Below are 23,675 nucleotides of genomic sequence, written 5' to 3'. Positions count from 1 at the left end.
GCCTTATCCTTGAGAGGGCCACACTCAAAGTCCACACACATGAACTACCAACATCCCTTAGGAACAGGCAAACTCGCCTATGGCGCTGCCGTGCTCGGCGCGGACTTTGTCCGTTGACATGTCTCACACGTGCGTACATAGGTGCCGACCCACTTATACAGCTTGGACCACCAGTACATCGAGCTCACCGAGCCATAGATCTTGTCCAGACCTAAGTGCCCGCCCACGGGCGTATCTTGAACCTCAAAGAGGATTCGATACTTCAGATCCTCATTATGACGAGCGACTACACGAGGGTTATCCTCAGTGTCGGTGATGTAGTACAGCAGGCTGCCATCGAGTGGGCATCGATGCAGCCGCGCGCGTAGACACCCAGACAAATCCTTGTCAGAGTCTTTAAGCTCTTCGCTCCCAAGAGCCCGTAGCAGCGCTACGCACATGCTGTCCTGTGCATACGCTCCGCATATCAAGCCAGGCACTGATGACGTCACTGTCGCGACTTGATCTATCTCGTAGTCCGGTCTGCGCGAGAGCGCATCAGCCACTAAATTAAGCCACCCCGGCTTGTACTTTCACCTCGAATTTGTACTCGGCAAAGAAGGAAAGCAATCTTGCCATTCTCTAAAAGAGGTGAGGCTACTGTGTCGCAGTGCGTAGCGACGCATGATCAGTAAAGATCACAAAAGGCTTAGAGCCTAGCAGGTGTACCCTGAATTTGACTAGAGCATACGTCATTGCAAATAGCTCTTTGTCGTAAACTGGATAGCTCTTCTCTGCAGCTTTCAGCTGGCGAGACTCAAAACGCAATTACGCGTTGACGCCCTTCGGCGTCTGCTTGTAGTAAAGCACAACCGATTGCAAAATCGGAGGCGTCACAGACGACGCTAAACAGACGATCCGGGTCCGGTAGCGCAAAGATTAGCGCCTGGAGGAGGCTCTCCTTCACAGCCTCAAAGGCTCCGTCGTGCTCGACGTTCCAGCACCATGGTGCATCCTTTTTAAGGAGATCTGATAATGGCCGGGCCATCTCTGCGTATTTCGCTTTGTACTTGTGCAAGTAGCTGGCGAAACCTAGCCACTTGCGTAAGTCTTTTTGGTCTTGGGAACCGGCCAGTCCACGATGGCCTTGACTTTGGCAGGGTCTGCTCGTAAGCCACGCTTCCCAATGAAGCACCCGAGGAAAGGTGTCTCCTACGCGCCAAAGACGCACTTGTCCAAGTTGGCATACGACTTATTAGTACTCATGCACTCGAGCACCGCTCGCAAATGGTCAATGTGGTTCTTCACGTCTGACCTTCCGTGCTCAGCAGGACTATGGACGAATATATCGTCAAAGTACGTCTGAGCGTACGCCCGATGGGGCCTAAACAACTGCGTCACAAGACGATTGAACGTTGCTGGTGCGTTCGACAGCCCCTGGGGCATGACCAGCCACTCCCAGAGCATACCGCTCGGAGTACTTACTAACCGCTGTCAGTGGAATGTCGCTCACTCTCATGAGCAATTGGTAGTATCCATCGACCAAGTCGAGTGCGCTGTACAACGTACAGCCTACCATGTTGTTCTGCAGAGCATCCTTGCGAGGAATCGGCGTTTGCGCCGGGATGGTGGCCGCATTTAAATTGCTGAAAGCATGAGCAATGCGCCACTTGCCGCTCGGCTTTCTGACACAGTACGTTGGTCGAGTGCGGATACTTACTCTTCCGCACCATCCCTGCCCCGTGCTTCGCACGGAAGAAAGGGTCAATGACGTCACACTGATCTCTTGGCAAGTGCCATAGCCTTGTCACGCAGTATTTGGTTCCAGGAACCAGGTCAATCTCATGACATACGCCTCGATCCGGAGGCAGGCCCGTCAGTGGGTCTTTCGCGACAACGTCTCCATACTCCTTCAACCCAGGGTAGAAGGGATCCGATGGATCTTTAAGGATCGCCGATCCACTTCTGGTGCTCAGCGCCTTCTTGGTGTCTATAGGACCGCGTCGTCCACGACGGATGAGGAGTTCAACTCCTCCTCAGGTCCCAGCACGACCACCTCGGCTAGCTCGCCTGCCTTCAAGGAAACTCGGCAATTGTGGTGGGTCTCGCAAATGAACACCAAAATGGGGGAGCTGGCACTCCCTTCACGTCTTTGCCTGGTGTATTAAGCAAAACACAAACTGTTACTCTCTCTTTTCTACTACGCTATCTGCCAGCTTGGGCCAGCAAGCCTCTCAACCAGCCATTCACTCGAAGGATGGCAGTGACAACCCTGCCACTGCCGATCTGAAGATTGCCTTGCCGCCCACTGCACGAGCTGTATGAGGCTATCCAACCTCTAAACCCACTACAAACCCCTCTCTTAAAGCCTCATCTAGCCTCGTGAACGTAACTCCATCCTGTGCTTCGTCGACACTCGTTAACGTCTCTCTTCTGGAAGTGTGTCCCCTCGATTTTTTTGAAAATTGGAATATCATAGTAGAAATTACTCGAAATATTCGCTAATCAAAATTTCACCAATCGAAAAAATGTCCCGTCACATGGAACTTCAGCTTGACTTGTTGCAACTTGGCTCTGTTGAAATCGTGCAATCATATCCAAACAGTACATCATGACCACTTGGAAAAAGTGCACAGTCAGAACCTGACCGTACACTAACTGCCGCTTCTTTGAGGCCGGCTGAGGCGAGTCCAATGTTCAGCAAGTTGTGTATTCTCCGCAGCTGTAACATAGATATCCACTAGAGCTCTAACATCTCGTGCCATAGCAGCAAATGGCTCCCAGGAATCCTCGATATCCTCGAGACCACGCCAGCTAACGTAGAGTTCGTAGTCCTTTCGTTGTACATTCCAACGGTGCTGCTTAATCGTGTCCGCATCGAGCACAACACCTTGGCTTGTCACATGTTGTAGCAATTCTCCAGTTACTTCTAGGTCACTATCGACAAAGAACTTCAGCCGTGATGCGTACACGTCATGTGACTTGCCGGTCACTAAGTCTCTAACCACAAAATGTCTCGAGTGAGCCTCCGTCACCACGTACGTCCCTACCCAAGTAACTAGAAGTTTGCTCTTGTGTTTCTCATCCACTCGAGAGCGTAGCACAAAATCTCCAGCCGAAAAATTCACTAATTTTCTCCACACTCCTATTTCTTGCTCAATAAAGTTTGCTTCTCCCTCGCATTACTGACATCTCTGTGCATATTGTGAATACTAGCACGTAGCTGGGCCAGCGAGCGCTCAATTTTGTCAGAGCTCCCAACTTCAATGATCTCACCTTGGCGTTGTTTGCGTACGAAAGCGTGGCAAAAAGTGACGGCGGCGGCAGCCCCGTAAATAGTTCCAGTGGTGACTTGTAGGCTAGCGAGGGTAGAGGTGTGTGGTTCAAGCTAAACTGTACTACAGAGACCAGTGACTCCCAGTCACGATGATCCAGCTTGTACTCCAAAATCATAACTTAAAAAACCTGTAGAATATCCCTATTTAACCGCTCAATAGATCCATTTATCCACGGACAATATGCCACCGAAAATTCGTGATCGCACTTCAACATACTCCTCAGGGTGTCAACCACTTCACATTTGAAATGAGTACCTTGGTCACTAATCCACAGTTGCGGTACCCCAAAACGAGAATGCCACTGTAGAATAGACTCAGCGACCACGGCACTGGTCGGTGACTCACCGACTACTAATTCACAAAAATGACTAGCATCGTCCTTCAGTGCCAGCAGGTACTGGTTGTCTCCAAATGATTCACCCAGAGATAAAAAGTCAAAATGTAGCGCTTCATTCCGCGTCTGGTTACGGTACGTTTCTCCCCATGGACTCGGAATGATTTTCCCTCCTTTGATGTGCATACACAACAGGCACTTCGACAGGAAGCGCTCTACGTGCACACGGAGCCGTTCAATCGAGAACACACTGACCAACTGGGCCATCATTGCATGCCGGTCACGATGGCCTTGAGGCCCACAATGCAAGATAATCATCAGTCGACGCAGCAATGCATGCTCTTCGGTTGGTATTCACAATAAGCTTCCTTTTAATAGCAGTCCATCAGACCGTTCTACCAGCCATGATGATAGTGGCCGCGGTGCGTGTCGCTTCTGAGCCCGCGACACTGCGTCAAGTGTCGGCCATACAAAGTTTTCGTCGTCCAGAGGGCGGAGCGTGACTTGCTCCTGCTGGTGGGCCCGGCGGGTAACCACTCGGCGCACGCGAACAGGTTCTGCTGGCTGACAAGCCCACCGGCTCAACATATCAGCCCACACGCTAGCAGTCCTGGCGATAGGATTGATAGTGTACCAAAAGTCACTCAGCTTCAGTGCCCAGCGAAGTAATATACCACGAATATGCTTCTTGATATTCTCCGCAGGCGCAAATACATGTATCAAGTTCCTGTGATCGCAGAACATCCGAAATCTCCTCGGTCTCATCAGTAAATACGATAGCTTTTCGCAGGCAGTGACTAGAGGGAACGCTTCCTTTTCAATTACACTCCTATTCACTTGAGCTCCAGTAAATGTACCACTTAGACACGTCAAAAGCCGGTGAGACTGCTCGCTAACGTCCTTTGTAGAGTCCCAGCTCTCAACTTCAGTCACTAAAACGCTTCAATCCTGGTCAGAGACATCCGTGACTAGCACCATGTCTCCATCGGCACTGGGGTGGTGCAGAGTAGCAGATGTAGCCAGCAACTCACGGACTTTGTCGAAACCTACTCGAAGCTCAGCAGTAAACACTATAGGAACCGCTGCGGCAGCTCGCTTCGACTTCTTTTTGCTCCGGAGTGCAACGTCGAAACACTCCTGAAGTGGCTTCACAGCTACGGCGTAGCCCACAATACTTTCTCGCAGACAACTCGCTGCACACAAGAACTGCTGTAGGTCTGCAGCAGTATGCTGGTACGGCATTTCCCGTAGTGATCGTATGCGCTCGGGGTCATGCGTTACTCCAGCGCCATCTATAATGTTCCCACACCACTTCACGCTTCTCTGATGTAGACTCGACTTTTTCACACTCAGTTTCAAACCGAAGTCGTTTACCAAAGAAAAAAGTTTTTGAAGCTTCTCCAGGTACTCATCAATATTGCTACCATACAGTAGGAGGTCATCTACCCAAACTAGTAGGTGCTTGTACAGTAACTCTTTGAAATACGTCTTCATCGTTCGCTGAAAATGGATGGCAGCATCACTACATCCTTGTGGCACTTGGGTAGGTGTATACACTTTACTATCCGTCATATTCGAAATAAATTCCTGACACTCTTTTGCCAAAGGGAGCTACCAGAAACCTTTTAGAAAGTCAAACAAACCGAAATAAGCCATCCCACGTACGTGCCCCGTAATGACACGAAGAATCGGCATCACACCCGCCGCAGCTTCAGTCTCAGCATTCACTGCATGGTAGTCACTGGTCTGCCGGTATTCGTAAGAGCCGGGCTTCCTCACTGGTAGTGCTGGACTGGCCCATCGACTCTGTGGGTTTTCAAAAACCCACCCCATACGCTCGAGTTCAGTGTTAAAGTCTTTCAAAAACTCTCTTAAGTGCGGCGGATACTGCCTCGCCTTGCACTTCTGCGGGTTGGCACCATCCCTCAGCTTTACTAACAGTGGTGGAACCTTTGCCGGAGGGTCACCACCGAGTTTCAGTCTCCAAATGTCAAACATTACTGTTATCTTCAACAAATCATCTCCTCGCTCGCGTGGAAACCCGTTATCAATGGCCTTTCCCGCGCCTACTGGGAGTTGCCGTTTCCCGGCGATGACCCGGAGGGTTGGCTCGCCGGAGCCTCGCGCTTCTTGCGCAGAGGGCAATAGGCCCTCAAGTGCTTAGTGCTATTGCACACAAAGCACCGGTGGATACCGGCGCACTGCTCCGCAGCAAGAAGCTCCGCTTCTTCTTCAGCATAGCTGAGGTCTATCGGCTCCGGACAGCTCGATGATCTCGCGCTACCAGTGCTCCAACCAGGTCGAGCTGACCTGAAGTTGTGCTCGGCAATCAAGGCCACATCCACCGCCTCTTCGAAAGAGTTAGGGTGTACACAAAAAACTTCCGCTCGAGCTGCGCTCACACGAAGTGCCTCCATGAACACAGTCACGCTGACCAGTCCCGGAAGAGGGCCCGCCGCCATTCCGGCGATAAGAATTCTCAACTCTTGGACATAGTCCAATAAGTCCTTCTTACCCTGCCGGGTAGCTAGGAATTTCGACCGGATACGGTACGCCTGGTTAGGCGGTGCGAACACGCGCGAAAGCTGTTGCTTCAGCTGCTGATCCCAAGTGGGAAATGCAGCGTCAACAGACGTGCCGCACTTTAGTGCCAATTCGCGAGCGCGACCTCCAAGCCTGGAGATAGCCAGCACCACGCGCTGATGCTCAGACTGGAGCAGGGCCGATCCCATGACCATATCGACATCACGGGTCCAGAGAAGGAGATTCTCTCCATCCGTCCCTTCGAAGGTTTTTACGCTCACCATGAGCGGTTTCAGTCTTATAGACTCTTCACGCGTCATCGGCCGCTGCCGGCGCTGCGGCGCTCATCTTCTCTTGGACGTGCTCCAAGAGCGCTTTCTCGTAAGATGGTAACGATTCCAGCCTGGAGGTGACCGCCTCTGGACCTTGCGACACAAGATGAGCCACACCCTCCGGGTCAAGCAAGGACATAAGCTTAGTAAGCGCATCCTGCTGCGCCAGGGGCTAAATCGCGAACACGGGGTGTTCCATACTCGCAGAGGATAAAGTCAACCGACTCAGGAGCGGGATTGACTACAAGTGCTACCAAGTGCAGCGGGGCTGCCGTAGCTTTAGCGTCAGAGGAAGACGTTCGACTCATAGATCACTAATACTAAGTTCCTTATCCAAAGGAGCTTACAGCCCACGACCAAGACTCAAAGTTAGTACCTTAACTTTTATGCTTCAAAACCAGAAGTGTTTTATTTACTATTATTGCAGCCAAGCCGCCTAGGGGTAAACGTATCTGTTTAACTATCTAGCATAGTTAAACCTTGTCAAATGCATAACATGTGGCTTTCAGCCAACGTACTGAGATACCTTGTTAACTCTCCAACTTATGTACTGAGAGTTTGTTAGCTCTCCGGGTACTCCGCACCCCTATGTGTTCCACATCATGTAACCCCGTTACAGTATGAGAGCATCGACCTTGAGCTTTCGACGCAGCGTGACGTCCCTTTTGATCGCAGCGTTGTAAGTCTCGCAGGGGTTGTTGGTGGTTGTGTAACCGCTTAGTGTGTAGAAGTACTGCCACTGCCAGAATTGTTTGTTCAGCCACACATTCGAAACGTTCTTCGAGAAGACCTCTAGAGCCTTGTATTTTTGCCCAGCGCTCTTGCACTACAGCTAGCTTTTCTTGGAAGGCGGCATCGCTCGTGTATAGTGCAAGTCGTGTACATCAGCCATCACTGTTGCTATGTTGAAATCCATGGAGCGTGTTTTCTTGAAATCCTTCTTGGCCACATAAAAGTAACACATCAGGTATGTATACTCGCAGTCTTCCCTTAACACCTCTTCAACGGCGTTCCACTGGGCTGCGTCGGCGTCACCCATCACGTAACGGGCAGTTAGAGGCTTGCCCACCAACCGGCGAAGTAACTGGAGCATCTCGGTGTGCTGATCTTGTTGCTGCTGCGACACAATAGATACCACCAGGAGCTCGAAGTGTATCACTCTATCCGAGATGCCAACAACGATGACCAGGTAGCCTACTTGAGTGAGCTTGTACGTGGCATCCACGGGTAGGATAAATGATGCAGCGTCCCGATCGGCACGATGTAGACGTTTCTTCGTGCAACTCCGGTTAAGAACGAGTTTATCGTCGCTCTCGTTGCCTATCACAGCTTTGCCATTCACATCTGTGCGTTTCGTAAATGGGAACGCAGCTGCCTCTTCGTCTTGACCGGTAAACAAGATTTCGTCGAAGTAATCGCGGAGCGGGCGCGGCACATGGGATACCATGCGATTGAGCGTGGCGGGGACATTCTTCAAGCCTTGTGGCATAACAAGTCACTCCCAAAACATACCACTGGGAGTGCTTACCGCTGTGAGCGGTATGTCGCTCAGCCTGATGAGGATTTGAAAGAACCCATCGGCCAAGTCGATGGCGATGAAGACCTCACTACCCGACATAGCGTCGAGCACCATGTTCTTTTGAGAAATCGGCGTCTGGGCAGGAATGATAGCGTCGTTCGGCTTGTTGAAGACATGGACGATGCGCCACCCACCCGTGGCCTTCTTTACACAGAAGGTCGGACTGGAGTGCGGCGATGTGATCTCACGCACATGACCCGCCTTGCGGCGGCTCTCGAAGAAGTCATCGATAGCTTGGACCTGATCTCGCGGGAGCGGTCACTGCCGCGTCACATAATAATGCAAGCCGGGCACGAGATCAATCTCGTGGCGAATTCCTCGGTCAGCTGGTAACTCAGCTGGGATCTTATCCGGAAAGACATCTTCATTTTCGCGGGCGGACTCGTAGATTGGGTTGCCGGATTCGCGTAGCGCTTCCCAAGTTTGCGCTGCGAAGCGCTCCTCGCGGGTCGACTTCGGTTCGGCGCTCTTTGTTCCCGAGGGAGCGTCGTCGTCACTGACTGCATTCACCTCGCGTGACGCCAACTCGGCGTCGGTGATCAGGCAGACATGTTCGATTTCATCGTCTTTGAGGCCGCGAAGGAAGTTCTTCCAGGAGAGACCCGGAAGTCGAGTGATTGACTGCGCCTCTTGAGGTGGGTTTGCAAGCTCGAGCGTTCGTCGGCGACCGGAGGTACCTTCCATATACTCAAGCACGTAGACCGACTCCGTCAGTGAGCTGTCATTTGGTACGGGCTCTCGGCGAGGTTTCAGCCGACGCCGCTTCGACTTCTTCTTTTGCCGCCTCGAGTGCAAACTCGAGGATGAGTTGCTCTCGCTGGATGAGATCCCCCCTTCTAGCGGGAGCGCCACCTGATCGACCACCGGCTCAATTGACGGGAGCCCTGCTTGACCGCCATCTCGTTCGTCTGCGGGAGCCCCTGCTCGACCGCCAGCTGGTCTTCATTTCCGCTTCGCCGCGAGTATTCATCATTTAACAGCACTGCGCAGGCCGTGCAGAAAGGGCCATCGCTCACTCTGTGCACAACGTGCGTCGTGGATGACCGGACCACGACGGTGACGTGAGGCCAATCCTTCTGGGCGACCAGGAGGTGCGTGAACACCTCGCTCACATCATAGTCACTGCGACGCTCGACAGACCGGGCCAACCAGTCAATCTCTGCTTAATAGCGCGAAAACCACGGCACACCCAGGATGCAGTCAAACGCGTAATTCGTCTCAATGACGTCGTTGCTTCGGAATTCGCCGAACGTGTACGGAAGTGTAATCTCGCGCGGCGTGATTTAACATTGGTAAACTTGACAGCGACCTCCCCTCTACCTTTACGGACAGCGATGTCCTATGAGAGTACCGACAAGCACGACGCACGGAATAAGTTGTAGACGAGTGTGCCACGTGCGAGACGTCAGGCGTCAACCTGACAAGCGTCTCCCCGGTAATACCACTTCGCGACGAAATCCGAGCTGCTTACGAGCATGACTCGACGTATTCCAGTATCCTGGAGCATCTTCGCTCTCCCAGTGCCGACACACTGGGAACTCTTTCTCGCTCTATACGAAACCATATTCACCGGTATCGTCTTGAGGATGAGCTGCTGACGTACAGCATCAACAACTTCGATGCCCCACATGTCGTTGTCCCTAACGACCCCGATCTGCGCTCACGGATTATCTCATGATGCCCCGCTTGGCGCTCATCTCGGTCGCGAGAAGACGTTTGCCGATGTATCACGCGACTTTTATTGGACCATCTGTATAAATGGGTACGTAAGTGGGTGCGCACCTACGAGATCTGCCAGCGCGTGAAACCTACTTCGTCGTCGCAGGCTCCGCTGCGTCCTCTACCAGTGGCCACCGAGGCCTGGCGCTCGGTGTCGATGGATTTCATCTTCGAGCTCCCACCCGATGCTAAAGGACGTTCAGGTGTCTTGGTGTTCGTTGACCGCTTCAGCAAGATGGTCCACCTGATTCCGTTGTCGGATTCGATCACCGCGGCAGATACCGCGGTGCACCTCATCGATGCGGTCTTTCGCCATCATGACCTTCCTGAATCCATCGTCTCCGACCGCGACCCGCGCTTCCCGTCGGCCTTCTGGTTAAAGCTCTTCGAGCTACTCGGCTCGAAGCTGTTGATGTCCACGGCAGCCCATCCAGAAACGGACGGCCAGACGGAGCGCGTAAATCGCGTCGTCGAAGACGTCTTTCGAAGCTACGCGACGTCGTTCTCCAGCTGGAGCTCGTTTCTGCCTCTGGTCGAGTTCGCGCTGAACAACGCGGTACACGCGTCGCCTGACCTGACGCCCTTGTTCATCAACAACGCGCGAGACCCGCGTGCCCCTGCTCTCCTCGCCGTGGGCCATTCTACAGCACCGTGTGTCTCCACGCTGGGTGGGGAAGAAGCTGCCGACAAGCCGTCTACTCCACCTCCGATGTCTCCGGCGGCAACACCGGTACTGGGTCAACCGGTACATACACCGGATGCGAATGAAATCTCGAGTGTATCCCCGGTCCCCACGTCGGTCAACGCAGTGACACATTCCGCGGCATTCTCTCTCGCAGCTTGGACTAACCGTAACCTGATCAACCCCGGAACTACTTCGAGCGCACTTGCGTCAGCAAACTACGCGACGAAGCGAGCGACGCGACCAATCAACTCCGCAGCCATCTCCGACTTCGTATTACAACGCCAAGCGGTCACACGCTATGCTCGAGACGCACTGCGGGACGCAGCGGACAAGCCGAAGGAGAATGCTGACAAGACTGGCCGCAAGAACACGGCCACATTTACGACAGGTGAACGAGTGCTCCTGTCAACTGATGGTATCAGAAACTCAGCGGTCACCAACCTCGGCACGAACAAATTCGCACTGCGCTTTATTGGATCGCTTACGGTACCCAAGGCTATTGGTGACGCCTATGCGCTCGACATTTCTTCGACACTACGGCTACATCCGACGTTCTACGTCGGACGTTTAAAGAAGTACCATCCGTCCGAGATCCCGGACGCAGATTTGACCTTAAGCTACGCGGCAACTTTCCAGCAAGATGGCCCTCCTCCTTTGATAGATTCTTCTGGCACTCAGCGCTGGATCGTTGAGCGAATCGTTGACCATGACCTTCGCCAGCGCCATGGTACCCGCGACGGTCACACTGAAGAGTTTCCACAGGGTCGTGCCCTGCGGGACAAGGAGCAACACTATCGCGTGCGTTGGCTGGGACTCTCCCCAGGTGAAGACACTTGGGAGCCGCGCAGTCGCTTGCTGGAAGACGTTCCCGATATCGTAAGCGAATACGCGAAGACAATCACGCTCCAAATCGTGAGTGAGCCGGGTGTTGATACCCGCAGTGAAGAAGCCGACCAGCCTCCGCGGGTACACGGAGGCGCTCGCCATGATAGTTAAAAAGAACACTAGAGTCAACACGGGGATAGAACCGGTGACCAGCTGCACGAGAGCTCGGCACTGTACCGCTGAACCACTCGGTGAGTAAGCCGAGTGAACAAGTGAGTGAGTAGTGTTGAGGAAGCTCGCAACAAGACGACTGCGTCTTAGGTTTTAGGAAAAATCAGCTCCGCCTTTTTTTAGGACCAAGGCTTCAGCCCTGGCCACTCAAATACACGTCATAGTTCAATTGGCCAATAATGGGTCTGGCTCCCCATATATCAGCCAGGGACATGACAGCATTTCAGTACACGTTAGTCGTGCGCTGATGCACCTACTTATGTAAAGAATTCTACCTACTTATGTTATGGAGGGCCCATTACATTACCCCCCTCTTCAAGTTGCACGTACGCAGCATAAGCGCTGATAAAGAATATTGAAAAAGACTGCTGGGATGGCGGAGACAGTAGCGGCGACACTCGCGACATCAAGTCACTGGCGTATCAACAAGAGACACCACGCTCGGCAGCGAGCGTGCGGAGCGAGATGTCAGCTCAGACAACAGCTTGGAGGCCACCGGCGCTGGCGCTGGTGTCGACACACGTGGGCATCGAGGTGCCAGGCCAGGCGGGACTAGGTTCTGGTGGAGTGGAGCTTGGACCCTCGCAAATGTCCCGAGGCACATCGTGAACTATGCGACGTCGTGTCAGAACGGGTAACGATCACGCGCAGTACGCGTGAGTTCGATTCCCGCGGAGATCAAACTCCGCGACAAGCGCATGTGCAACTGTTTTTGCTAGGAAATTCTGGCACGATGATCACCACAGACGCAAAGATGGAGAACCGGCTGGAGACCTCCTTGTGCTTGGGGATACACCCATCATGGGACATCCACGATGTTCCAGCAGGCACGAGGATCACGAAGACAGCGCACCAAAAAGGTACTTGAGACCGCGAATACGGGACAACAACCACTTCAGTCAGCTGACTGAGCGACGATGTGCGACTGCACAGAGTACGGAGAAGTATCCTGTAGACCCAGGCGACTACGACGTAGGAATACCAGCGTCCTGCGAGCTTGGGTTTCACTCGTCGTCGTGGAACCTCGCGTCACCCACTCACTCACTCATAGTGTAAGCAAGTAACGGAGTAAATATCTGGCCCGTTACGTTTGCCCATAACACTATGATTTATAGTATTCGATTTTGAGAACTTTCGAGTCCCTCTTTTAGCCCAGTTAGGTCTGTCGTCGGACGGAATAAATAATCAAAAGTTTGCTGCACTCTTGCGACAACGACGCTGGGAACAACACGCTTTTGTGGCCATGGAGGCAAATATGCTCCTTTATCTATCCTAAGAACGTCTAACCTGGTGTACTACTACGTCCTCAAGGACATAGTGGCCTTTTCAAAAGTGTCTCTAATAACATAATACTATTTTTTGTCGTATTAGCTAGCACAGTATCCATTGAGCTCACTTTCGTAAATGCGAGCAGTAGTTGCTCTGATATACAGGTCATCAAGCAATTTCAGCCCCGAGAATCCTCCCTTTCAAATCTTAAGTTGTACCTAGGACAAATGACGTTATGTGTGCCACATAATCACTGATTTTTGCCTAGGACAAATTTCACTGGGGTTATTAAGGACCACCGACCAATTTTCCACAGTTAAAATTGCCTCAGTTTTGCTGATACGAGTTGAATATTCCAGCTACCTAGTCGAAAGATTTGTTTTTAGCAAAACTTAGTTTTTGTCAGTGCAGTACAAATAATTATATAATTATTTATGCTGTAAGACTTTCATCGGCCACAAAACAAGTTGTTTTAAATATTTTTGGGAGAAGCCCAATTTTCTTCAATTAATTACCCATTTCCTCCAATCACTTTCCATCAATGCATCCCCACTTGCTTTTATTAACTGAGAACAAGATGCCGTCGGTCAAGCGCAAGCGCGAGCCCAAGTCCTCTGGAGACTCACGGCTGGCTGACCCATATCTGCTGCAGACGCCCCCTTGCCGCTTCTCGGACCATCACCGCAAGCGCGGCAAGAATGCGGGCGTGTTGCGCAACTGTGTGGACAACCCAAACTGCCTCTACGGCCTGGGGGAGAGCCAGAAGGGCGTGTGGCAGGGCTCGAGACTCGTCCGACGCGTGTTCGGCGACGACCCGCGGGAGCGCGAGCGTGAGTCGAATAAACATGGGAAGCCTATGCCTTGTGGCTTGCGTAATCTCGGCGCTACGTGCTACCTGAACAGCATGCTGCAGTGTCTGTTCGTCAACTTACCCTTCCGCCAAGCCGTGTACGAATGGGAGCCCAAGGGGCAACTTGTGGATAAGGAACAGGCGCAGCAGATGCGCGCGTTGCAGAAACTCTTCGCCCAGATGCAATTGGGTAATGAAAGCTACTATGATCCAACGGAATTTGCCTCCACATTGTCACTCAACAACGTCATGCAACAAGATGCACAGGTTGGAATACCTTTTACTAGTGGTTTACTATTTTTACGAACGAATTGTTTTTTTTTTATGTTGCAGGAGTTTAGCAAGTTGCTGTTGGCACATTTACGTACGATCTTTGGACACTCGAGATTTTCGAGACATTGGGACTTGGTGGACCGAATCTTCCAGGGACAGATGAGTTATGTGACCAAGTGTTTGAAGTGCAAGAACAAGTCTATGCGACCGTCGTCGTATTACGAGATTTCGCTGAACATCAAAGGACACAAGAGCGTGGAGGAGTGCATTGGATCGTACTTGTCGGCGGAGGTGCTGGAAGGAGAGAACAAATATTTTTGCGAGCACTGTGACGCCAAGCAGTGTGCAGAACGCTACCTTGAACTCAAGCCGCAGTCTTTGCCGTCAACGCTGATGGTGCAGCTAATGAGATTTGTCTACGATGCCAATGCCGGACGCAAGAAGAAGCTGACGGTACGCTATGGATCGCCATGAAGGCTTTTATTAAGGGTATTAAAATTCTACAATTTTATGTTGATACTTGCAGGACGTCATCGAGATTAACGAGACGCTAAATATGACCGAGTTACTGCGCCGGAGTGGCCATGCTGAGGCATTTGATGGGTCTGGCGATGCGGTTTACCGGTTACAGGGTTATCTGAATCATCGTGGCAAAAGTGCCCACGTGGGGCACTACACTGCGTCTGTAGCATACCCCAAACCAGGGAAAAGGAGTGGGCAACAAGACGACGAATCTGCAGTGGACTGGTTTGAATTTGACGATGCAGCGGTGACTGATATGACCAAGTCTGACGCAGCAAAAGAGCGCTCTCCCGGTAAGAAAATCCGCTCACGTGACATCTACATGCTTCTATATACTCGAGATGGTGCTGCTGCCATCACCAATACCAGTAACGCGGAACCAGAGCCTTCTACAGTCTGTCGAAGCGAAGTGGAGGCAGTCAATGTTGCGTTTAATGCCGAAGTTAAAGAGTACGCCAGAAAAGTGAGTGGAATGGAAGCTCGTATCCAGAAGCGAGTTGACGCGTACAAGCGCTTTTTCGAGAAGAGTCAGCCGTATCCAGACACGTCTGCTGCCCATTTCTACTGGGTTGACACGGAGTGGCTGCGTCGCTGGATTACAGGAGAGGAAAGTGATAGCTCCGCCAGAAAAACTACGAGCTCATCGCAAGTAGAAGAGGAGGAATCGAAGGAAGCCACGCCCAACGCAGCGGAACAGAACGCAGATGATGATTGTATCATTGTTGACCCACCAGAAGCTAACACCGTGGCAGAAAGTGAATGCTCGGGTGACGAGAAGTTGAGCTCAACTAATTGCGAAAATGGAGATGTGGAGATTGTTTCCGACACGGCTCCATCGGCGTCGCCGCTGGCCTCTCCGGATACAAATGACGAGCCTGACGCAGTCGGGACTACGAAGTTAAACTGTGAAGACATACCTTTTACGAAGCCTTTTGATGTATCACGCTTCTGCTGCGCGCACTCGAGTGGTCTGGACAATGGAGCACACGAGCCAATTCTACGCTTTGCACCCGAGAATGCGCCTAGGATGAAGCGAGTATCTGCAAAATTGCTTACGTATTTACGAGAGAATTGTGGGGAAGAACGCAACGTGGAGGATTCGACGCCAATGAGAGCCTTCGAGTCACCCACGTATCGCTGCGCAGCGTGCGAGAAAGAATTCCGCAACAAGCTTTTGAATGACGTGGATCGATTGAAAGAAGTGAGCGAGGAACTTGAGCTGTTGAGAGGCTCTCCTGCTAGTGTGGCGGCGGCCGTGGCGTCAGGAGGGGCTTACCTGATGAGTCGGGCGTGGATAAAAAGCTACAAGATGCATCTGCAGATGCTGCACAAAGAGCTGTCGCACGCAGCTTTGAAAAGCAAGAAAGGGAGGAGATCTCTGACGCCCCAGGACATCAAAGAGTTTTTTACAGCTTCAAAGGAAGGGAACGGAAGCAGCAGTAATGATACTGGGGATAATGGACTGGGTGTGTGGCAGAAGCCCATCAACGAGGACATCACGTGTGTGCATGGCAATCTAACGCTAGAGAAGCGGACGTATCGACCTGTGTCGGCAGAGACATGGTCGTATTTTAGTGCCAAGTTCCCTTATCGTGCCGAGTTCGCCGAGTCTGCAACCGAGACGTGTCCACAATGTCAAGTTGATGATATGGCGAGCAAGGAGTGTATTCAGGTGGAACGTGACGCGCGCGACGAGCTCCTTTCTGTCTCTGCACTAGACTGTTTGTATCGACGAAAGCCTCGAGGAGAATCCATTCGACTTGTTGACGTTTTTGAACTTTCAACTGCACAAGGTGGCAGTGGACTGGAGCAGGCGTCGTCGTGGACTAAACGAGACGCTGCGAGAACTCCTCGACGAATGTTTTTGGTATCTCGTCTCTGGCTAGCGCAGTGGAGGGAGTATATTCGCAACGTGGAAGAAGATTCGCCAGCTTCTTTAACACTGTCTTCGCTGCTGTGTTCGCACCAGAAATTGGTGCTTCCGCCTGGATTATTGGCAGCACATCAGGGTCAAGTTGTGGACGCCAGTTCGTTAGAAGTGGAGCTTGTGACGATGGACGAAATACAGGCGCTTGCTGAACGTTACGGCGATCTGGAGATGTCATTTTACTATGGTCTTCTCAAAACTAATATCACCGATTCGGAAGAAGAGGAATCTTACGTGGTGTGGCGACAGTGCTCACAAGCTTCTCTCCAGTATGGCAACGAGAAGGTTATAAGCAGTGAAGGGTGTCCCGATGGTGTCGTGCCGTTGGTATGTCAAGACGAGAACGAGGAGGGTGTTATCTGTGCCGAATGTCAAGAAAACTCGGACAGAAGACACCAAGACGAGCTCGAGAATTTCTCGAACCGCGTGGTGAACGTTCAGCAACTGAGCGACGACCAGGCAGCTCCCACGACCGAGAACTTGACGTCAGACGCTAACACGTCAGGTCGACGGCGGTCTAGGCGATTTCGTCCAGGTGCAGCGTGTACGTGGCCTGTGGCAGCTAATGCTACCGACTCAGTATATATGCTCAAGGCCAAGATCTACTCGGAGATGGATGCATTGCCCATACGACAGCGTCTTTACTACAAGGGCGAGCTACTGGAGGATTATCGGACACTCAAACACTGCGGGTACGTTAAGTGGCAGGTGTATTCGTTGCTGAAGTAGAAAACCTCTGACAGTTGGTAAATAATGTGTTGTGGTATCAGGATCAAAGCCGGAGACGCAGTATTCATGAGGTTATCAGAAGACAGTGCGGACGACCTGGTGATGGACGAGAGTCTGGAGCGTGAAGTGGGGTTTGCAGACTCGGTCTTTCTCTCCCGTACGTTGAATGGCAGCGCTACCGGTAACACTCAGGTGGAGGTGGTGAAAGTCAAAGAAGTCCCAGACACGAGTGGAGACCGAGCGATGGCGTTGGCGATGGCCGGTAGCCAAGAAACTCGCGTTTGGGTATGCTCTGCCTGCACGTTCGTCAACGATGCCACGGACGCTATCTGCGAGATCTGTTCGACGACGAAAGATTAGCGTCCGTGACAAGATAAATCTCTATGCTCACATAAGAACTCCTGTAGTGGATAAATTAATCAAGTATTCTTAAGTAGGAGTACGCTAACTTTTTCTTTTTCGGTTATCGTAACGTGGAGGTTCTACTACAGTTTGAAGAGCACCACTGGTTCCGACAAACAAAATATTGGCAGCAAGATGGTGACCCACAACGATGATGAGCTGGAGATGAACTGGACGGCGGAGGCCGTAGACGCATCGGACAATGAGAGCGTCATGTCCGCTGATAGTGAAGATGAGTTCGAAGACGAGGCGGGGTTGGAACTGGCGTCCGGCGTCAAACGTGGCCGCGAGGAGGAGGTGGACGACGCCATGAATAGTGAGGACGATGCAAATGCCACCAAGAAGCGTAAGACCGACGGCAAAGTACGCGCTGCAGCTGTTAAATAACTATAAGCACGTGAGACTTTGCAACTGACATGAGCTAACGCAGCAGAAGCACAATGGCAAGGGACTGCACAGGATGACGCAGGCCGATCACTTTAAAATCGTCAACGATGCCTACACGAAGCACCGTGGCGGCCAAATGACGTCGCTCGAGCTGGCGGACGGACTTAATGGTGCGTAGCCTACGTGCTCAAAACGAACTTAAATGCGTGCTGAACGGTATGAATGTCTCGCAGAGGCGCACTTTGTGGCACCCAAAGGTCTGGGCAAGCACAGACTGGACCTGTTGCCGTCGTACATTCACCACTTGCAGCCATCGTTCAAGCGCGACTTTGTGGGCAAGGGAAAACGTCGCGATAAGAGTCCGTACTTCCTCATTCTGTGCTCGTCGGCGCTGCGGTGTGTTGAGGTCATCAAGTAAGTTTCTCTGCATGACAGCAAGTTAGCGTATGGATTTCTAACGGCCTCTTGTTGACATTCGTGATAGGCATTTAACGTCGTTTAAGTGTCGTGTTGCAAAACTTTTCGCCAAGCACATGAAGGCGGAAGAACAGGCCAAGCAGCTCGCGTTCAACTATCTGCCCATTGCTGTGGGTACACCTGCTCGCGTCAAGAGGCTGCTGGAGATGGACGCACTGTCGCTGAAACACACGACGCACGTGATCTTCGACATGGAGAAGGACAAGAAGCAGCTCACTGTGCTGGAGCTGAAAGACACAGCAACTGAGATGATGGACCTTCTGCAATTTCATTTCATTCCGCAACTTAACAAGGAAGCCAGCAGCATGAAGATTGTGCTGTTTTAGATACACCAGAATCTGCTCCAGATCCTTTTTTTTAGATTTCTAGCCTCAACGAAAAGAAAACTTTAAACTTCGATGTCAAGATCTAGTGATTTAGAATAATTGATTTAGAAAGCTCATAGTTTTCTCGAAGGCAACGAAGGTGACTGCGTTTGCAGGGAAAGCTCGTAGCAGTGACGGTGTGATGCCTTTGTAAAACCGCGTGGGTCCTCCCTCCGCATAAAGTTGTCGACAGCAGTCCGTTATGCCGTTGAAGCGAGGTTTATCCAGACGATCGGCCTGAAGGACCGATTTCACCGTGTCTACGGGAAACACCACGAGCCAATACATGAAGCCAGCGCAGCCGCCAGAGAAGGCGATGGACTGATACGTGCGCAGATTCGCCGCTTCTGGTGACAATCCAGGCACGTTGTGCACAAAACGATTGAGCAGTAAATCCTTGGTCGTCTCGTACGCCATAAAGTACGCGGCGTTACCCAACATCTCACGTCCAGCAGTAGGCCAGAAACCACGATAGAGTCCTCCTACGCCATTTCGACTATACACGTCCCTAACACACTGCCAGTTGCTGATTCGAGTTTTGGTGCCTCCATACAACGTCTGCATCCTTACTTTAATAATTTCAAATGGAGTATACAGCATTCCCTCAGTAAAACCCGTCGAAACTCCAGCAGCTATCAAAGCATAGTCCGGGTTGTCGAACAGCGTCTTGGAGTAGAAATAGCGATACTGCCCCATAAGCCCAAACATGATCGACGCGCTACATCGTCGGCCGAACGAACAGATATGAAAAAGATCCACGTTAATTGCATTGGTAGTAGCCACGAAGAAGGCATTTTCGAGATACCCCAGTACCTCATTGCGGAGCGGAAGATCTGAGGCGATGCACCGCGATAGAGCGACGAGACGCCACCTTCCTGCAAAGTCTTCTTCAGACAGTCAACAGGCCCTGTGAACGCTCTGGAATTGTTCTGCTGTGTCTGCATCCGCGCCTTGACCGTCTCGAGGGGATACCCCACGAACGCCTCACAACCGCCGCCCATGGTGCCGCTCACAAAATTCTTTACGGTGACGATAGCAAGTGACGGCGCTGTAGCAGCTGCGGAGGTCCCCGAAGGAGGGTCATTCGAATGCGTATCCGCCGATAGCTCGCCGGAAGCGAGCTCCGAGGATTCACACCTGGCCTCCCTTCTCAGCATCCTGGCGAACCTGGCTCAAAAAGATGAAGGCACTCGTTATTTTGAGGTAACATAGCATCGACTTTTATACGTGTACAGATAGTATAGTTCGGTTACATTGGAGTAAAGGTAGGACACTAGCGCGTTTGCACTCGTCCGCGGACTTATAGCCGTCCCGCCCCTCTCTTCGCTTGCTGCGCTGCGCTCGGGGGGGGGGGGGGGGGGGGGCCCCTGCGGGGTCCCCCCTCACCCCGGCCTTTAAGTCCTCGACTCGGCAAGGCGCTGTGTCTGGGATTAGAAATTAATTCCGAGCCAGTGTTGCCAAGACCGTCGGCTAAGTCCATTTTATGCATGTTGGGGAGTATAATTGTACATGTATAGTCGGTTAGCCAGTCGGGCAAAATACTCACTTCCAAAGGGATCCAGACTAAAATTAATATTAATACCATGGTAGGTACACTCTATAATACTTCGTATAAGTACTAAGTAAAAAAGTTTTGAAAGTGAATAAAGTCACAAGGTTTGACTGTCGGCCTGCACTTTCATTTCAGAATTGGCGCCAAAATAGCAAACTCCGAGCTTTTCGGTATGGACGTCTTTCCGACAGACACAAAAGCAAGATTGTGAATTTGGGATTAATATCCAATCATATATTACCATTTACCTTTTAGCCAATTAGATCGCACACGAGCAGGTTCTTCATTCCGACATTTTCTGACAAATATTTGTCGGAAGCTAGAGCTACATATTTAAAAGGACGACCTTCGCGTCCAGGTTTTCCAGATTTTGAAAATACTCAGATTTCTGATTCTCCATGTATTGTCCAGGGATACCCCCATGTTTCTTCCAGGTTTTAATATACAGAGTGGAATCAGACGCGCGTAATACATGGCGAAGGGTACCACGAACGGGTGGCCGCACGACTTCTTGTGCGTTATGGCATGCCTGCACGGAAGCTTCATGGTCTGGGAAAACTCGCAGTCACACGTCCAGCCTTCCTTCTCCAAAAGATATTCGTGGTATCCATGCCGTACAGTTATTGTTGCACCATTGTCTTTGAATGCGTAGCGTTCGGCAAGTGTTCTGTCTACCGAAATGTCGTACTGTATTTTAATTGCCGCAGCCACCCAACGTGTCGTCATTCCAAGGACGACGTGTATCTCTTCAGAGTAGGAAATATCTCGCAACGTCCCGGGCATCTCCACCTTCGACCGGTAACCTTCTTCCTTGCGGCGTTGAAACTCCAGCAAAATCGCCAGGCTAGCACGCATCGTATGATGTCCTTTCAGTTTGCGCTTCAGTTTTCCAAAGAGACTCTCAACTCGATTATTCGTGTGATTGCTGAAGTGTGGCAAGTCCACTCGATGCGCCATCACCCACATGGTAGCGTCGGCATCCCAGTTCGTTCGAAGTACGCCCACAGCTCTGTGCGACCATCCCTGAAGGCAAACCCTTGAACTCGTCGCGATGTAGACAGTAGTCCTCAGCTGTTCTTGCATAAGTCATGTTGGTGATAATGTGCTTCATCTGCAAGAGAACAGATTCTTCATAGGTGCCAAACTTCTTCGAGTTGCGAATCACATTATGGAGCCACTTTATCACATGGAAATAACACAAAAGAACTCGAGCCTCCGGCAGCTTCTTTCGAATCACATCGATTTGATTGCATGTCCTTATCGACAATGAAAATACGCACGAAACGCCAATGCTCGTTCGCTCGTTTAAAATGATCCAAGCTTTTCGCCATGTGCCAATCGGAGTTTGTCTCCATCAACGAGTACTGGACGGGATGACCTTGACCAAATTGATCCATTGCAACGATACTCAGAAGCTGGTAGTTGTATCTATACAGAAACCCTGTTAATATCTGGTAAAAACCTGAAATAAAAAGTGGAACATTTTTCACCAAATAATATGAAGAAACTCACTTGTTCGTCTTGTGTGTGCAGTCCATCTAGAGCACCTCTGGGAAGCTGTCCTGCATCGCACGCATGTGCTCACTCGACAACGATATCACTCCGGTGTCGCCGTGCGCACTTTCGTTCACCGTGGCCACATTAGCTGGTGACTCCTGGTTAAAGTCCAAGATCATCTCTGCAACAGCGTCATCATCATAAAGATCAACACCTAGATAGATACACAGTTCTTAGTTAGTCAGGACATTTCCCACCCAATAATACACTAGCATAACTTACCGGACTTCTTCATCCTGGCTATCAAGTTGCGAACATCATCCATGGTGACAGAGTGATTTGAGTTGCTGCGAATGTAGTCGTAAATACTCGAGGCTCCAGCTTGCGCATCCACAAGCAACTCAATCCCGGGCATAAGCGGTGAATCAGCAGGAACCTGGCGAATACCTGGATAATACCTGTAAACTCCCTCGGAGACGAAATGGTTATGAGAGTACACCTCACGCTTCATCTTGATGCACCATGTGCCAACGTCCTTCTTCGAAACCTGGGCCAGCATCTGGAACGGACACTCTGTGCGGCGCAGCGTGTGAGAAGTCCTCTTACCCGACGATCGTTCACGCTCCGGCCAGCCATGAGTGCAGATATATTTTCGCTGAAACGGTTCCATTTCTACGGGCACCAACGGGATCTCAGAATCAGGGCGACCATTGTAGCGTACTTGTGCACGGAGGTCAGCATTACGGCGCGAAACTCGGATCACCTCTTTGATCACAATCTTCTGGCGCGTCGAATCCATGTACTGCTTCAAACTCACTTCGAGGTCCGCCCAGGATTCGTGCTCCGCCTTGAACGGAGGGGGGGGGGGCTTGACCAGCTCTTCGTCTTCTACCATGGAAGCCGACCTCTTTTTGCCTTGCCGGTTCGCACCGGTCTGCCGCATTTTGTCTGTCTGCATAGTATTCTCCTCCCGGTTTTCTTGGTCCGTTGCCTGGCTTTCTTCACCCTCCTCCTCCTCCGCCGGCCCCTCCTTCGAATCTCTTGACGCTTCAGAAACACATTCTTTGGCACCTTGGTACCTCCGCCAGAGCGTCCGCTGAATCACCATCCATTCCCTCGCTGGCACTATCTTCTTCGTCGACTACAGCGTGAGGGCCAAACTGGCCACGAATCTCATCAGCACGCTGGCGTGCTTGGGATCTCGCCGCGCGGATACGAGCGTCCATTACTCCGGCGAGCCGGGCTGCCTCCATTCTGCGAGCCTCCTCCTCCTTGCGTGCCTCTTCCGCCATCTGCGCCTTGATCATCGCTGTCTTGTGCGTTCGCGCCATGGTGGGGTCTTCCGAGGGCGCTTCGGTGTCCTCCGGGTGCGCTGCCAGCCGTCCGCCACGTGTCACGCTTCCCCCCTGGAACTGAGTGGCTGAGGCCAAAAGAAAAATTACGGTAAGAAAAACGGTTTTAGTTACACCTGGACGCACACCTGGAAATTCTCTGTTTGGAAAAACCTGGACGCGAAGGGTGCCGTATTTAAAAACAAAAACTGAATTTAAGTCGTGTCAATATTGTTTTGGTTCCGACCTCCTACTTTAAATTAACATTGAACAGTAGTGTAACGGGTACACTTAACCAGTCATGTCCAGTAAAAAAAAGCAGAAGAGACAAGCAGCAACCGGCATGAGCCTCTCCGCACTTATCCCTACAAACACGCAAAAAGAGCGTACTACCTGAATAGGCGCGTTGGAGCGTATGGTGAAAGTCGAGGATGTATCCATGGACGTTGCCCGAGCATGCATTTTCAGTGACAGCTCCGGAACGAGCTTAGCGGCGGTGATGAATCGTTTTGGCTACTATCTCACCACATGCGAAGGTAAGAAAGGTAA

General features: G+C 51.5%; 2 protein-coding genes across 2 annotated transcripts; one reads left to right on the top strand and one right to left on the bottom strand.

The window, feature by feature from the left end:
- Positions 1–13,391: 13,391 nt before the first annotated feature.
- PITG_01920 (ubiquitin-specific protease, putative) lies at positions 13,392–18,707 on the top strand (the record flags this gene model as incomplete). Its single annotated transcript, XM_002908464.1, has 8 exons — positions 13,392–13,931; positions 13,998–14,390; positions 14,464–17,078; positions 17,157–17,417; positions 17,595–17,880; positions 17,948–18,074; positions 18,138–18,318; positions 18,389–18,707. The coding sequence occupies 8 exons, from the start codon at positions 13,392–13,394 to the stop codon at positions 18,705–18,707; spliced, it is 4,722 nt and encodes a 1,573-aa protein (XP_002908510.1).
- Positions 18,708–18,797: 90 nt separating this feature from the next.
- On the bottom strand, positions 18,798–19,903 carry PITG_01919 (Mitochondrial Carrier (MC) Family; the record flags this gene model as incomplete). Its single annotated transcript, XM_002908463.1, has 2 exons — positions 18,798–19,464; positions 19,560–19,903. 2 exons carry the CDS (start codon positions 19,901–19,903, stop codon positions 18,798–18,800), a joined length of 1,011 nt encoding a protein of 336 aa, XP_002908509.1.
- Positions 19,904–23,675: the final 3,772 nt, after the last annotated feature.

Source organism: Phytophthora infestans, genomic scaffold (assembly GCF_000142945.1).
Source record: "Phytophthora infestans T30-4 supercont1.2 genomic scaffold, whole genome shotgun sequence".
Classification (NCBI taxonomy): domain Eukaryota; phylum Oomycota; class Peronosporomycetes; order Peronosporales; family Peronosporaceae; genus Phytophthora; species Phytophthora infestans.
Note: the sequence above shows the minus strand (reverse complement) of the source record. Positions and strands in the feature narration are given on the sequence as shown.